We start from the raw sequence: 16,934 nt of genomic DNA on the forward strand, positions 1-16,934 counted from the left end.
TCGCCCCCCGCTGCGGCCGATTGGTTGACACGGCATTCCGAATGGCCAATCATATGCTGACATAAACCCATTGCTCCGACCGGGGCCTTCGGTTCAACACCCTGCTGACCCGCGAGGTTCCAGATCGTCTTGGACTTCCAATCCTTGGACCCTCAAATTCCGTTCCACATCCATCACACACAGTGACCTTGGAGAAGCCGGAGAAGGGGCTCTGAGCCACCTTGACTGTCAGCTGTCTCCCCGTCCTTTGCCCCAAAACCAAACAATAGCCTACTGTGTGGTAGACGCCGCCGGTCGCGTATCACTGCACAGAAAGGAATCCCAACCGCAGTCGACTACCTAGGTCATTTCTCCACGCGTGTTCCGCCTCTTCCCCGCCTGTCCGCCCACGCACAACCCGCCTTGCCCTCCGACTCCTCCGGGCAGCGCCCAGACCATCTCAATGCCCCCCTCTCCAAACCAATTGCTTCACGATGGCCACCATCGAGCCATGGCTCACGAACCTCCTCAACACGCCCAAGAGTCCTGATCTTCCGCCGATACAACCCGTGTCCCTTAGCGCCGCCTCAAGCCAGCCGATCTCTCTCCCCCCACTCGGCCCCGAATTCGCTAGCAGCCACAGAGTAGAGAGGTCTACGCCGACACAAATAACCCCGCTCTCCACCGTCGATGACGCCCACCATGTCAAGCCGCTCAATTTGCACACTGCATCGATACGGCCCCTTCAGCTCCTGCTCCGCGAGTCCGAACTCACTGCCCCGACCACGACGTTAAGGAAGCCTGCCGATGATGGGCCGGGTAGCCCAGAAGACGTATCCACGAAAAAGCGGCACAGGGCGCTCACCACAAAAGAGGATCTAGTTCAACTGCCCAAGTTACCAAAGAAGCAAAAGTCCGCCCAGCAGGTTGTTCCTCCGATTATCGCTGGTCTCCACGAGCCCCCGCCCGACGCCGCTGTCTTCCCGCCCATCACATCGGCTTCTTTCGACGAAAACGAGAATTTCAGTCTTGGACCATGGAAGGATGCTGGCAGCGCCCACGATGACCGCCCAGTCCTATTCTCCGCTGCTGATGCCGAGTCGAGCAATAACCCCAAACCTAAGAGGCGCCCTATGAAGCCGAGAAGAAAGTGGACCGAGGAGGAAACCAATAACCTTTTGCTGGGGGTGAGCCGTCACGGGGTGGGGAGATGGACTACAATCTTAGAGGACCCGGGTTTCCAGTTCAACGGCCGGACCGCCGGCGATCTGAAGGATCGCTTTAGGACATGCTGCCCCGAGGAGCTGCGGCTGACCGCAGGCGAGGAGCAAGCCGCGAGCGGGGAGCCTGAACCAATGGCTGCTGCTGAAGAGAGCGCAAAACCCAAGATCGGGATACAGCTAGAAGACATCCTCCAGCCAGCCGGGGACGAGGGAGCGGAGAAGGATGGTGCCTCGCCATCCGCTGCACCGGACTCTGATGCGGCACCCAAGAAGAGGAAGCCCCGGGCACACCGCAAGAAGCTGGAGGACCTGGCTGAGCTGGGTATTCATGGCCCGTTTGAGAAGTCGCACCGCCGGAAGCGCCGGCCTTTCACGAAGCAGGATGACGATGAGATCCTGGACGGACTCAACCAGTACGGCCCCTCCTGGACCAGAATCCAGCGCGATCCTAAATACAACCTCTCGAGCCGGCAGCCGACGGACTTGCGTGACCGGGTCCGGAACAAATACCCTGATATTTACGCAAACATCGAAAAGACCAACCCTCCCAAGGAAGCGTCACGCGGCAAGACCAACACTCTGGAGCCGTCCGTCACGCTGGCCACAGACAACCCGCGGAGCACTTCTGCCCTCCCGTCATTCGAGCCCTCGCTGAACCGATCGGGTTCAAAGGAAGATATGTTGCGCCGGACCGCGACGCCCTCCGCCTACGAGTCGACCGAGTCCCTACCTGCCCTCGCCGACATCTTCGACATGGCCGAGCCTCACGCGTCGTCCTTCCTCGGGGGTGCGCCCGAGATGGACCTGAGCCATCTGCTCGACGATTCTAACTCGGGGAACGAGCGCCGCCTTGGCAACGGGAGGTAAGGCGTCAAGGTGATATTCCTGGCGAACTCGGTTTCCTCAAGCCATTCGTTGTGCCGAGCCCTTGGAATGATCCTCGGCAACTCTCTTGGGACACCCAGGGCTCCGGTGTGTGTCTCCTATATATTTACCAAAAGCGTTCCTGGGAGGATTTGTGTGTGTTTTACGGTTGCCTGCCACTATGGCAGTGGATGCTTTTTTGTGCCTTGTTTCTTGCGGCGCGTGCAAATATCGGACACGCCATCTCGCCGCAGACTGTTTGCGAGAACGATAACCGGCGTTTGGTTTCGGGATCTGCGGGATTACATGTTAGATAACTTAGGGAGCAATCTCTACGACGGACGAGAATCACTTCTCACCAGGGTTGATAGTGGTGTTGGCTGATTTAATAATAACTATTTCATTCCTCAGTATCTATCATCAGGTCGCTAGCAACAGATTTGGCGGAGATAGGTTCCAAGTGATATTTCTAACCTTCACTGGCATGTTGGCTAAGCCTAACTTTCAGAAACCAGATCAAGACATGCCTCTTAAGAGGGGAAATTCAACATGTCCGTGGCTCCTAATGCCATCTCCCCACCCCATATCAGTCAAATCACACCCTTTTTGATGATTTCGAGTGAATTATAATAGTCTATCATATTATGGTTTGACTAAGGTACTTAGCTTTTCATGAATTACACCACCTGCTGTGGAAGATAAGTGGTTGAAGAAACACTTCTCGGGTGATCTACCCTAACCCTCAACTACGAGCACCCGTTCTTGGGAGTAATTCTGACAATTCTCACCGCTTTCCGTTCCCCACCAATTTCACTAGGGCTTGGGCACAAAATCAATTTTCTAGTTGATTTACCCGCACTTGCACTTCGCGGCATTCCTTTCACTTTCCCATCGACCAGCACATCGACCAACAGCAGCCAAAATGGGTAGAGGACCGTAAGTGCCCGATTGAAGTCGTTCGCAGATGTCGGCAGGTCGTTATTCTCGATTGAGAGATTCAAGATGCCGCTTCCGCGAAATCCTCCAATCTCCAGTTCTCGACCTGCCAAATTCGACATCTCGAGATCTCGCGATGCTAACCCGTCGATAACAGTAAGAAGCACCAGAAGCGCCTTAGCGCGCCGTCGCACTGGCTCCTCGACAAGCTGTCGGGCGTCTACGCCCCTCGCCCGTCGGCCGGCCCGCACAAGCTTAGGGACTGCATGCCCCTGGTTGTCTTCGTCCGCAACCGGTTGAAGTACGCCCTCAACTACCGCGAGACCAAGGCCATCATGATGCAGCGCCTCGTCAAGGTCGACGGCAAGGTCCGCACCGACGTCACCTACCCCGCCGGCTTCATGGACGTCATCACCATCGAGAAGACGGGCGAGAACTTCCGCCTCATCTACGACACCAAGGGCCGCTTCACCGTCCACCGCATCCAGGACGAGGAGGCCAAGTACAAGCTGGGCAAGGTCAAGCGCGTGCAGCTCGGCCGTGGTGGTGTACCATTCTTGGTTACGCATGATGCGAGAACGTGAGTTCTTCCGACATCTGTCAGCCGTTGGACCAAGCTTTGGTGGATCGTTGGATCTTTCCGCTTTGCGGAAACCCACGATCAAAGCGGGGATCTCTACGGTTGGTATGTCAAAAATTCCTCTGGTATGCTAACGATAACTTGGCAGCATCCGCTACCCGGATCCCCTCATCAAGGTCAACGACACCGTCAAGATTGACCTCGAGACGGGCAAGGCCACCGACTTCATCAAGTTCGACACTGGTGCCATCGCCATGGTTACCGGTGGTCGTAACATGGGCCGTGTTGGTGTCATCACCCACCGTGAGCGTCACGATGGTGGCTTCGGCATCGTCCACTTGAAGGATGCCATTGACAACACTTTCACCACCCGTGAGAGCAACGTCTTCGTCATCGGCAGCGAGAAGCCCTGGGTTTCCCTCCCCAAGGGCAAGGGCGTCAAGCTCACCATCGCCGAGGAGCGTGACCGCCGGCGCGCGGCTACTCTGGCTGGTCACTAAAGGGTTTAACTACGGAATTGGGCTGGTCAGCAGGTCGCTGAATGTGCAAAAAAGCATGCCGAACGGAGTACCGGATGTCATTTTAGTTTAACTCGGTATACCCGGGTCAAAAATCGACCCGTAAACTGAACTGCCCTTCCGCACGAGATATGACTTCGCTTTCCTCTGCCTCTGTGCCTTGCATTCAGATGTGCTTCCAACGTTCTAGCCCTGCCCGATATTTTTTTTCTTGTCACCGCTTCAACCGCCGCTCGGAGCGGTGAAGGTCTATCACATCCCGCGACATGCATTGAGAGGCTTTTCGGGCAGTTATGCGCAAGGCAGACAGGCATCAAAGACCGCTCTTTCGAAGCAACGACAGAGCCCCATCTATGACCGTCGGTTTTCTCACTGTCCAACGGCCCGAAACAAAAGCCCGCACATGTTATTTTCGTGGGGTGCTTTCTCGCATGAGACATCGGGCCTACAACCCGCGTTTTGATTGTAAGGTAGGCGGTGTCTCGGTCGCAGTCCTAGAGGGGGTTGCATCCAGACTGGGTCTTGTCTGTCTCTTTTCTCTCTCTTGCACGCACTCTTTCTATGTAAAGGGCAGGAAGAAACTCAGTCCCTGAACCCCCACGCTATTTTTTAAATTAAAAGATCTGGCATGTGGCATGCATTGCATTGGGATGGGGCACGGGGACGATGGGGACATGGGGGATCTTGGGATGGGTGGGCTGAGCCACGCAGCGACGCAGCGGGGGCGGGGTCCTTTCTACATAGGTGGTTTCTGGTTCTGATGATGAGATGGAGGGTGGAAGAGGCGGTGGAGGTGCTGCTGGGCTGGGCTGGGCTCGGCTGGGCTAAGGCAGGTACGTGGGCCTTTCTTGGAGAGAGACGGGATGGAGGGGATTTGGGGTTTGGGCGTGGCGTTGGATTTATCAAGAAGGGAGGTACCTTTCGAAGTAAAACAATGGGGCCTGTTGTAGGTTATAGTCTAGGTAGGTAGTTTTAAGAGTCAAATTGACATCCCGCGGCGGAAACGGAAATGGATACGAGGTCGCTTAGCTCCGGGTTTGTTCTCTGTTCTCTCTCACAGCGAGTCAGGCAAGCATTGAGAGCTGCCGCTGGGAGAGAGGAGAGAGGCTGAGTCGTTTCCTGGGGTTGGACTCGGGGCCCCCGCAGTGCGGGGTGGGAGGAGAGACAGAGTACTCTTACAGATTAGTTACACAAAAGGTGACGATCCCGATCGGAAGCGCTGACGTCCCCGTGCTGTGACATTGCATATTCTAGATGCGGCGGTCAGTTCCGGGCACGGAGTTCTCCTCGGGCCAGCTCCGCGAGTTTATGCGTTGGTGTACGAAGTGCATCCAAAAAGTTACCTCTGTTGTGCAGTTCTTGAGGGTTGGGGTCGAGGTATTCGTACTGCCGCCGTGAGCGAGTGGCTTTTGATATTCGGCCCCGGAGTGGCAGGTTGGACGAGCGAATCCGAGAGTCTGGATGCGGCGGTTAACGAGGCTTGCTTTTATCATCCTGGTCTTCAGCTTCAAGCCTCTTCTTGTTTACCGCGCTTGGCGATGCTCGAGGGAGAGCGGAGTGAGGGATGCATGAGAGCCTCCCGGTCAATCATTCCAATTCTGTTGGGTAGATCACAGCCGTTTTCTCCGTCCCTTTCCGGTCGAGGCGTCTCTCAGACTCGCTTGTTTCTTATTCCCTTTGGGCAGGAATTGAGACACCAGGACGCGGGGGCTATGAGCCCAACAGCGGAAAGTGAGCAAGGATACAAGAAACCGCCGATGCCTCCCGTCGACCATTTTCAAAGCCCCCCATGCACGGCTCATTGTTCCTTGCATTCATCGCGGGGGTGGGGACGAGATGGGGCTTTGAAATCGAGAAAAGTCTCCGCCGTGCAGCCCGGGGGCGTGGGGGATGAGAAAGCGACGAGTTTTGTATTCGATTCGAGGGCTTCCATTCCCGACTCCTCGCACCCGTGGCCGCCAATGCCTGACGGGTCATCATTCAAAGCTGAGCTCTGGCAGCCGAGGGTGGCGTTTTTGAAAATTTGGAGGAAAATAACCGTTCCGGAAGGTATTCACGTGCCATATTTTCATTCTCCAAGCGTCCAGTCCCGATGCGTGTCGCCGGATGTTCCTGAGCTTGCAGACCCGTGTTAGTGGGACGAAGGGTTCAGCAAGTGCTCCAAAGTCATGGAAACAGGTCGGTGGACCTGTCGATTTGTGGGTCAATATGCGATGCGAGCGGGGACGAGGTGCTTGGCGCCGATCTGGATTTGACGTTACCCATTTTCGGCAGAGACCCGACTTGCTCTGAAAACCTCGGGACCTCGTCCAAAGTTACCGAGCCACACAGTATATCATTTCGGCGCCCAACGAACCTGTAGAGTCCCTTCAACCCGAGAACGTCTTTGAGGGTTCCAAAAAGAGTCAACTTTGACTTGTTTAAGGCTGAAGCGGTGTGGGTATTCAAGACCCGACGAGGTGTGACAAGGGCGTTGCTGAACTCAATTTAGAACTCTGGGCGAGAAGCCTTCAACTTCATCACTAAACTAATGCTACCCATCCCATGACCTTCCCCGCATGCTGGCTGCACGATGGTCGCGTGGTTTCAATCCATTCGCGGTAAGCCGAAACTGCAAGAGTTGAGGTCCACGTCATGATCTTACTGCTCTGTACACCGCATGTTTCCACTCGAACGGCAAAGGGGTTTTTGCTGACATAACACCCGAGTTTCTGCTTTCGAAACGGGGATAGGTTGACTTGTTTGCCAGCGGAAGGGTGTGAAATTTAGAGTTCCATCCGTCTTCAGTCTTCATCTTTCCGCCGAGGCCCCCCACGCCCTTACGTCGGTATTGAATGGGTGTGTGTGGTTCACTAACGCTCCTGCCATCTCCGTCAGCCACTCCTTGGCCTTCCATCCTTAACTTCGTTTTTTTTTTCCCTCTCTCAGGCTCCCTCCACCGCCCTCCCGCCTTCGGGCCCTCCGCTTCTTCACACGGCAACACTTGTGGTGCGCTAATTACTTGCCTTGCTTGCGACGTAATCCACCCATGCGACGCCTCAGGACTTGCATGTTCTCGACTCCTGATCTCGACTGTTGTTCCCTGTCTATCTAGCCCTGTCCTGTGCACAACATGAACCAACCTGGAAATGGGTTGGTCAAGTGAGCCAAGCTGCTTCTTTTCCGCCACTGGCCCCTTTCTGCCCACGATTCATCACACCTGTCAGCGCCCCCTTGGGTCCCTCAACTTCAACGCCTCAACCGCCGTCTCCGCTCGACATGGCTTAGTTTGCCCGACGGTTGATTGGATCGGCCGCTGCTCCACATATCCTGCACACCGGTCCGAATCAGGAAAGTCAGAGGCGTTCTTAAAGAGAGACGACACCGACCGTCTGGACAACCCACTCTTCTCTCACGAGGACACCTGCTAGTTTGATAGAAACTACAGCTCTCGCCCACTATGGTTCTACCATACCCGTAACCCTCGCTCCACTTTCCGTCACTTTGAAGACGTTTATCCCCTTTCCTCCCGCTCCCCACGAGACGGTCGACCGCTTGAGGAAACCTCTCTTCTTGTTGTTGTTGAGCGTGTTGCGTGTGTGTGATAGATATTGCCGGATCCAGCCCCGGGAGGACTGACACCACCCGACCGCTTGGGACTCGCCGAGAATCCCGATCTGAGGTCCCGAATCCTGCACAGTCAAGTCACGCCATCGGAGGGGACCAATCCAGACACTGTGCATCTACATACGGCTCTTCGACCCGCATGTCTGCAACCCGATTTTCCAGGGCGGCGAGGCCACTCGGCCGATCCCTGGGCACCTTTAACAGCCCCTGCCCCGCAGCCCGGCAACGCTTCACCACAACGCCTGCTCGGCGTGCCGCTCCCGGCAGCGGTCGGGGCCCTCGGGCTGCCTCAACATGGCCGTTACCAGCTGTTTTTGGCGTTGCCACGGCCGCCGGACTGCTTGGCTGGGGTGCGTCCGAAATTCGGCACCAAGGCTTCCCCGGCGCCGTGCTCCTTGACGGCACGTTCGCCGCGCCCCGTTATGCAAGCATGCGGGGGATGGAGCAGGTATGTACATATTTTTAGACACTTAATGAACGTGCCGGCACCGAACCTCATCACTGACCGGTGTCACAGGCTTTGGATGAGATTCGCCAAGAAATCGGAGGCGAGGAGGACATCATCTCCATTGATCCCGAGGACCTGCACGCCCATGGATACTCGGAGTGGTCCACAGTCAACCCGGAAGGGCTACCAGTCGCGGTGGCCTATCCGCGGTCGACAGAGCAGGTATCGACCATCGCACGCATTTGCCACAAGTACTGCGTGCCCATCATCCCCTATTCGGGGGGGTCGAGCCTCGAAGGGAACTTTTCGGCCCCATTTGGCGGCATCAGCGTCGACTTTGCTTACATGGACAAGATCGTCCAGTTCAACAAGGACGACATGGACGTCGTGGTGCAACCGAGCATCGGCTGGCAGGACCTGAACGAGCAGCTCTCCAAGATGGGCGCTGGGCTCTTCTTCCCCATCGATCCTGGTGAGTATCTGTCTGACACTTTGCGGCGCGTGTGAACAGGATGGTGGGCTAACAACTTTAAGGCCCGAGCGCGAAGATTGGCGGCATGATTGGTACCAACTGCTCTGGCACTAACGCTGTCAAGTATGGAACGATGAAAGACTGGGTCATCAATTTGACGGTTGTGCTTGCCGATGGCACCATCATCAAGACAAGGCGGCGGCCTCGCAAGTCGTCAGCGGGCTACAACCTTAACGGCCTGTTTGTCGGCTCCGAGGGTACCCTCGGCCTGGTCACCGAGGCAACGGTCAAGCTCGCTGTCATCCCCGAGGAGTTTTCTGTCGCGGTCGTGACCTTCCCTTCAATTCGGGACGCCGCCTCCGCTGCTGCCGGGGTGATGCAGACCGGTGTCCCCGTGGCCGCCATGGAGATCATGGATGAAGTCCAGATGAAGGTCGTCAACATGGGAGGGGCGACCGCGCCGAGAGTCTGGAAGGAGATGCCGACCCTCTTCTTCAAGTTCTCGGGGACCAAAGCTGGTGTAAAGGAGAATATTGGACTGGTGCAGAGGATTACCAAAGCCAACAAAGGAAGCAACTTTGAGTTTGCCAAGGACGCCAGGGAGCAGAAGCTCCTTTGGTCTGCTCGGAAGGAGTCGCTGTGGTCTATGCTTGCGTTGCGCAAGGAGGGCGAGGAAGTTTGTAAGTGCGGATCATTATGGGCTTATCACCCCAGTCACTGACTCTTTTCTAGGGAGTACCGATGTAGCGGTGCCATTCAGCAGGCTTGCGGACATCATCGAAGTCAGCAAGAAGGAGATGGATGACCTGGGCCTGTTCGCCAGCATTCTGGGCCACATTGGGGATGGAAACTTCCACGAGAGCATCATCTACAATCGACAGGACCCCAAAGAAAGGGAGAAGGTCGAGGTTTGTGTGAAAAACATGGTAAAACGAGCGCTGGAGATGGAGGGGACCTGCACCGGCGAGCATTCTATTGGTTGGGGCAAGAAGGAGTCACTTGTCTGGGAGGTCGGACAGGACACGCTGGGGGTCATGGTCAGTCTCAAAAAACGTCTTGAATGGACTGCCAGGCTAACACATCACAGAAATCCATCAAGGCCGCGCTGGACCCTAACTGGATCATGTTGGTCTCCCCTTTCCACCATCAGGCCATTCCCTTGAGGTTTACTAATAATGGTTGCAGGAACCCGGGCAAGATTTTTGATAGACAAGGCTGAATAAAGGGGTCGACGGGCCCTTGCATGGGTTACAGCGATACCCCTGAATGGGCACCTGCACCAATATCGGGCAACCACATATGGAGCAGCATGGCGGAAGCAGCATGGTTGTGGATGAGTAGCATTGCATTGGCGGAGCAGACTTGGCCAAGCAGCAAAGGATCATTAGAAGATGGGGAGCCAAAAGTTGTGTTATGCTAATTCAGCATGGTGCATTCTTCATTGGGTATCTGTGTTCATTGTTTGGGAGGGCAGGCTTTTTGTGTTATACCAGTTGGATCTTACCAGGGTTGGCTTGGGCTGTGAGCAGCAGTGGATAATTCGGCGAAAATACCTAGGTGTGCAGTTTCCAACACGACCCCGACCCCTTTGCTACATCTTGCCCCCCGGACAGTGATAGGGAAACCAGGTTAGCCATTTTGAGAGGGACTAATCTGTGTACCTTGGTGTGCTTCGTTCTCGTGTGTCTCTCAAAGTCTGGTTACACAAATCAGGCCCCCCTTATCCTCAGACAACAATCTGAACCAACCAACTCCCCGCTAACTTCTCCCGGGTAGGTACATGGCACCTGGGGTAAGTGTTTTCACTCATCCTCTGGACACGACTTTCAGGGGTGCCTAACTTTGAGAGGGGAGTCTGTGCTCGTTATCATTAGGACAAGAAAAGGAAAGAGTGCCTTGCCATTTCCAGGCTGCCATATCATCGAAGTTCACTTGACACTTGCAGTGAACTACTAGTAATGAAATTGACCCGAGCATCCTCAAGGGTCCAAGGTAAGTGTCTGCTTACGTAGCAAATAACAACAAACCTGCAGTCTCCCGGACCAAACTCCCCGTTTATTGATGCAAAATATCAAGGCCGCGATAGAAACAAACACTCCAGACAGGAGCTGTTTGTTCGAAACACCACAACAGTTGGCTCTATCGCAGCGGCCCGAGCATTCGAGGAACCACAAGGTAATACTATCCCTTGTAATCCGTACCTTCCTTCCTCTTCTTCGCGGCTAACAGCTGCTAATTCTTACATTCTCTCGCCATTCCAGCCACCATCACCATTATTTTCCAAATACCTTACTCGGATAGCAGGCCCGCTTCCACTGCCTCGTGCTCAACATAGACTGACTCACCTTTATACCGATCACTTCAAAGGTCGGTTGGTCCTTGGTGCTACCAAAGACGAAAGGCTCCTCTATCACGCAGGACATTTTCTCAGACTGGTTACAAGTTGCAAGGCCGTGCAGACAACCCCTCACTCACTCTTACCTTCCGAATTTGTTCCCCTCTGGCAAACCAGCACCTTCTCGTTCCCTTCTCACCACCAAGCCGAAGACTTCCACATCAGTTCGTCTCTCTGCCTTTCGCCACCTTTCACTTGATACCCCAACTGCGTGCTCTCCGGTGAAGACGAGGTGAAACCTAGGTGGGTAGGTAGCTACTCTACCTGCTGGGCTTCCCTTGTTTCTCCGCTTTTCGTCTTCCGTCTCTCATCACCTTATCCTCCAGGCTCAGCGCATGGATGTGCGAATTTTCTTCGCCCAGAGATTGGGCTCAATCCCGCCCACTTGAGAATTCTTCTTGCCAATCTTTCTCTGCACTTTTCTGTTCTCGTTCACTCATTAGGCTGGGAGCTGCCAGTGAATGCACCACAGCACATGCTCTGGCCGAGCCCTCTACTTCTCCATCCTTTTCATTGAGCCTAAGAAATCATGGCGGGCGCAATGAGTGGGAACTACCAGCACCTTCTGCTGAAGGGTGCAGACAATGGGCGCCTCCAGGTTCAGCAGCAGAGAGCAGCCGCCGGCCCTGCTCCTGTAACCCGAACTCCCAATCCGAGGCAAATCGAGCGACCTCTCTCCAGTCGAGGACCCGGACCAGCAGCCGGACGATCCAGGCCCTTCCCCAGCAGCCCCATGCTCTCAACCACCATTCGGGGACGGCGCCCGCGGCCGCCCCAGCCAACAGCGACAGCGACGCTCCCTCCAGCATGGGCCTCTAGAGAGAGCACCACCATGATCATCAAACCCATACCCACAACCGCGAGCCCGTGGGATATCCGAGAGTTCTTCCAGAGATTCGGGAACGTGGTGTGGGTTGAACTCGACGACGCATCAAGAAACACCCACCGGTCTGCCAAGATTCGCTTTGCGCCTCCGCCGACTGATGTGACCTTCTTCGAGGAAGGTAAATGCAGACTCAACACCAACAGATCCGTATCATGGGTTCTTGTTGAGTTCCCCAAGCAGTCCCGTGGGGAGCCTACTCTGACGACGCCGGTTGGGAACTCCTGCCCTGCTTCAATGGCTTTCAATCCCGATAAACTTACTTTCGGTCTTCTCACCCAACCGACGACCTTTATGCCGAAGAAGGAAATCCTAAAATTGAATCGTGATCTCGAACTGAAGTTCACCGCCGATTTCCGAAGGAAGAAGCTAACGGTTCACTTCCCTATTTTCGCTCACGGCGAGCGGCAGTACTACCGCATCGAAATGAAGTTTGGCATCATCAGAAGCATTCATCGGGTGGCCTCAGCCCTTGTCATTTGTCTCGAAGACCCCCCCTCAGCCCGAAAGAAGCAAGTCGGCGTGGATGGGGCGGTCTGGGCGGATCGCTTGGTTTGGGGAGAGGATGAGCTCTGGTATCGGGCTGTCGACATCAGGGCCGACTCACAGAATCCCCCGGCCGGGCCAGTGTCTCTTGACGAGGAGCCCGAGATCATTGACTTCGGCCGTTGGACAACCTACTGGATGGACCTAGACAACGATTCCGCCCAGGAGCAATGGTTGGCCATCGAGGGTCATCTCCGCGACTGGAACATCGCCATAAAAACAGACACCATCTTCACACAGGCCCTAGCTGCAAAGCCAGAGCTCTGGGACATGCTAGCTGATCCGGATTCCGATGTATCAACAAATGCCGGTCCCGCCTGGAACAACGGCCTCGCTCTTCTCACGGCCATGGCACACGTCCATCTGCCATATGAGGTCCGATACCAACTGGAGGTGTGTATCTCGCGCGGAATCCTTAGCGAGTACAATATAGGGCGCGAATTCCTTGAGAGGCTCGTCGAGATATCGGCGTCGAGTGGTTCGAAACCGGACCGCGCGCGCTTGGTCCTCGAGTACGCTGCAGATGAAGGCAAGCCGGTTTACAATCCCATGGACTTGTTTGAGGACCGTGTCGCCATGTCGTATTATCCGACTACTCTCCATATCCCGGATTACTGCGCCCTCGTCCGCAAGGTGACCGTCACACCGACCCGAATCTTTTTCAGCACGCCAACAGTGGAGACGACTAACCGGGTCGTCCGCCGTTATAAAGGTATCCGGGGCCACTTTATCCGCGTTCAATTCACGGACGAGTTATTGGACGGGAGGATCAGGGCCTGTGAGGTTGACCGAGATGATGAACTCTATGCTCGCGTCTGCCGGGTCATGACACAAGGCATACGTATGGGCAAGTGGCACTGGAAGTTTCTTGCCTTTGGGAACTCGCAAATCAGGGAGAGCGGCGCCTTTTTCTTTTGCGAGCCGGAAGATGGTAGCATCACCTGCAGCTCGATACGGCAATGGATGGGAAACTTCGACCACATTTCTTCCGTCGCCAAACTCGCTGCTCGCCTGGGGCAGTGCTTCTCGACCACTCGTCTCTTACACTGCATCTCAGCTCCGCGAATAGTCAAGATTCCCGATATCGAGACAGATGATGGCTTCTGCTTCACCGATGGGGTCGGAAAAATCTCTTTCCCTCTGGCCAGTCTCGTGTCTGAGGATTGGAAGATCGACACTCCTCCCTCAGCATTTCAGTTCCGGATGGGTGGCTGCAAGGGCGTCTTAGTGACTTGGCCGGACGCCAAAGGAACCGAGGTTCACGTCCGACCGTCGCAAGAGAAGTTCTCTGCCGAATACAACGGCTTGGAGATCATTCGGTGTTCTCATTTCTCCTGCCCGACCCTGAATCGACAAACAATCCTGGTCCTTTCGTGCTTGGGGGTTCCCGACTACGTCTTTATCGACATGATGGCTACGCAGATTGCAAGTTACGACGCTGCTATGACGAACGAAAACAAGGCCATTGAGTTACTCAGCAAGTATGTGGACGAGAATATGACGACGACAACCATCGCCACAATGGTCTTGAGCGGATTCATGCACACGCGCGAGCCCTTTGTCCGGACCCTTCTCCAGCTCTGGCGCTCCTGGTCGATCAAAGGCCTCAAAGAGAAAGCGAGGCTTATCGTGGACCAAGGCGCCTTTCTGCTCGGCTGCGCCGACGAGACGGGGACTCTGAGGGGTCATTCGCAGGCAACCGAGGGCCGGAATAATCTCACTCAGGATCAGCTGCCCCAGATCTTCCTCCAAGTGCCTGATCCAGATGAGCGAAATGCGTACAAGGTCGTCACGGGCATTTGCATCGTCGGGCGCAACCCATCCCTCCACCCCGGCGATATCCGCGTGGTAGAGGCCGTGGACGTACCCAAATTACGGCACCTTCGGGACGTCGTGGTCTTTCCGCTGAAAGGGGATAGGGATGTGCCAAGCATGTGTTCCGGCGGCGACCTAGACGGGGACGACTTCTTCGTGATTTGGGACCCCAAACTCATCCCGACGGAGTGGAGCCATCCTCCCATGAACTATAGCGCGCCAGAGCCGCTGACCGAATCGCGGACGTCAATTGCTAAGAGCCTAGCTTTCTTTTTCGTTCTGTTCATGAAGAATGACAGGTTGCCCCTGATCGCGCATGCCCACCTCGCCACGGCTGACTACGAAGCTATGGGCGCAAAGCACTGGAAATGTGAGTTGCCATGGGCTTGTTTGCGTGGAGAAGCCCTCTAATGAAACCTCTACTACAGGTCTTCAGCTTGCTGAACTACACTCGACGGCGGTCGACTACGTCAAGACGGGAACTCCTGCCCGATGGAACAAGAAGCTTGACCCTCGCAGGTATCCCCATTTTATGGAGAAGCCCAGAGCAAAGTCCTATAAATCGACCAGCGTTCTGGGGAAGCTCTACGACATGGTCGACAAGGACGTCTTTGACAACAGAGAGAACTACACTCTGCCGTTTGACGACCGCATCCTCAAGCGGTTTGAGGTGAACCATGCTCTGCTCAAGGAGGCCAGAAAGATCAAAACCCAGTATGACATCGCCATGCGCAGAATCATGGGTCAGCTTGAGATTAGGACTGAATTCGAGGTCTGGGCGACGTTCGTCATGACCAAACCGCGGGTTGGGTCCGACTACAAGATCCAGGAGAAGGTCGGTCGCGAGGCAGCCGGTCACAAGAAACAGTTTCGCGACCTGTGCCTCAAAGTCGTGGAGGAGCATGGCTTCATCAAACTGGAATTCATTGCTGCCATGTACAAGGTTACGTGGGAGGAAACGCGCATCGCGCTACACGAGGCCCGCCAGCCCCATGTGCTCCCGGATGGGACGGTGGGCTTGCGGCGGGTCACCGCGCGCTCGATGCCGCTGATCAGCTTCCCATGGCTGTTCCCGGACGACTTGGGCAAGATTGCTCTCGGCACCGAGAGGCTTCCCAACCTGGCGGACCTCGGTATCGTTCCGCCATCTGTGAACCCGATGCCCAATGGACCCAAGGTAACGAAACCGGAAACGGGCTTCGATCTCGCGGAGATGGGCTATACCAAGACAAGCGACGGCCAATTTATCCACCGCGGGGAGATACTTCATTTGTTCCGCCATAGCGACGATGGCGACGATGGGATCTACTACGACGAAGACACCGTTAGCCCTGACCCTTCGGAGGATGCTGCGTCCGAGAGCACATCGAAGCCGGAGCAAGAGGCGCGAAAGGCGGCAGGCGACTTTCCGTCTCTTCTGGATCTGGACACCGCTTTAGATGCCGGGTCGTCTACCCCGGAGATCCCTGGTATCATCCAGGAACCCCCAACGTCGAAATTGAACGGCTATGCTGCAGATTTAGCCCTCCTAGACCTCCTCTCATCAGACACGGACGCGACCCCTGACTTTACCGCCTGTCTCACACCGGTCAAAGTTTCCGCCCAACCGGATCCCGTGAAGACCGCCGAACTCGCTCAGCCAACCAACCGCAACGAAGTAGCAGCCCCAGCAGCAACCGCTGCCACCGTCCACGCGGAGAGGGGCGAAGCCACTCCTAGCAGTCCGGACGCGGCGTCGACCGCCATCTCGGACTCGAACGCGAGAAGCTGGGACCGCCTCACCACCGCACCGGTTCTGGGTCCGGTCGTCGGGCCGCCGGCAGAAGCGGAATTCGAGTGGCTGCCCGTCGAGTATATCACCATGCCGTCCTTCTGCGGGCTGCGCGCGGGCGGTCAGAGATTGAGCGAGGCTGAGCTGTGGGGGGATGGGGACGCCGGCTCTGGGTCTGGGTCTGGGTCTGGGTCTGGGTCTGGCTCTGGCTCCGGCTCGACTGCGGGCGTAGGCTCGGGCGCGGGCGTGGGTAGAGGTGGAGGTGGAGTGGGTGGCTATGCGTTGGGCCCGGGTATGAGCCAGAGCCAGAGTCAGGCTGCTGCTGCTGCGGCTGCTGCTGCTGCTCTTCCGGCGTATGTTGATCCGTTTGCTCCGGCGAGGGATAGTGTGGTGGAGGATAAGGAGCTTGGTGATGGTGGCGGTGGTGGTGGTGGTGGTGGTGGTGACGCCTCGGACGGGGAGGTGGAGTATGAGGATGATGTCATTGAGGTGGAGGGGGAGACGGCGCTAGAGCGGGCTGCGCGGTTTGGTTGATCGGCTTGCTTGATCGGCTTGGCTGATTGAGTTGCTTGGACGGCTTGCTTGATCGAGTTGCTTGATCGTTCCAGCGCTGGGAGAAGGTTGGGGGTTTGGTAGGAATAAAGGGGAGACACGATGTTGTTGAGTACCTATGTGTTGTAAACAAAGGGAACGAAAAGTTGGTGTGGCTTCGGCGCAGGTGGTATCGTGCGAGGGCAAAACGGCGTTTCGGGGGGGTGGAGTGGCTGGCTTGGTCCATTATCTTCCTTCTATCTACGAACCGGGCGCCTATCATGGGTTCGCGATATGGTTTGGGCGGGTTGCATCTTGGAACTTGGGCCATAGTTTACCGAGCTAGCTGCGGAATTGATACGTTTCT

General features: G+C 55.9%; 4 protein-coding genes across 4 annotated transcripts; all 4 read left to right on the forward strand.

The window, feature by feature from the left end:
* The first annotated feature begins 109 nt into the window (after positions 1-109).
* Positions 110-2,477, forward strand: B0H64DRAFT_384747 (uncharacterized protein). The gene has a single exon (XM_062803025.1). It carries the CDS (start codon positions 474-476, stop codon positions 2,067-2,069), a length of 1,596 nt encoding a protein of 531 aa, XP_062661839.1. The 5' UTR covers positions 110-473; the 3' UTR covers positions 2,070-2,477.
* Positions 2,478-2,891: 414 nt separating this feature from the next.
* B0H64DRAFT_384750 (40S ribosomal protein S4) lies at positions 2,892-4,231 on the forward strand. Its single transcript, XM_062803026.1, has 3 exons — positions 2,892-3,002; positions 3,160-3,582; positions 3,731-4,231. The coding sequence occupies exons 1-3, from the start codon at positions 2,989-2,991 to the stop codon at positions 4,080-4,082; spliced, it is 789 nt and encodes a 262-aa protein (XP_062661840.1). The 5' UTR covers positions 2,892-2,988; the 3' UTR covers positions 4,083-4,231.
* A 3,447-nt stretch (positions 4,232-7,678) lies between these two features.
* On the forward strand, positions 7,679-9,903 carry B0H64DRAFT_72270 (uncharacterized protein). The gene is made up of 4 exons (XM_062808668.1): positions 7,679-8,154; positions 8,224-8,626; positions 8,689-9,306; positions 9,359-9,903. The coding sequence occupies exons 1-4, from the start codon at positions 7,846-7,848 to the stop codon at positions 9,787-9,789; spliced, it is 1,761 nt and encodes a 586-aa protein (XP_062661841.1). The 5' UTR covers positions 7,679-7,845; the 3' UTR covers positions 9,790-9,903.
* A 1,353-nt stretch (positions 9,904-11,256) lies between these two features.
* On the forward strand, positions 11,257-16,697 carry B0H64DRAFT_72382 (RNA dependent RNA polymerase-domain-containing protein). The gene is made up of 2 exons (XM_062808669.1): positions 11,257-14,635; positions 14,694-16,697. Exons 1-2 carry the CDS (start codon positions 11,551-11,553, stop codon positions 16,568-16,570), a joined length of 4,962 nt encoding a protein of 1,653 aa, XP_062661842.1. The 5' UTR covers positions 11,257-11,550; the 3' UTR covers positions 16,571-16,697.
* Positions 16,698-16,934: the final 237 nt, after the last annotated feature.

The sequence above is a fragment of the Chaetomium fimeti genome (assembly GCF_033439085.1).
Source record: "Chaetomium fimeti strain CBS 168.71 chromosome Unknown B0H64scaffold_2, whole genome shotgun sequence".
NCBI classification, from domain to species: Eukaryota; Fungi; Ascomycota; class Sordariomycetes; order Sordariales; family Chaetomiaceae; genus Chaetomium; species Chaetomium fimeti.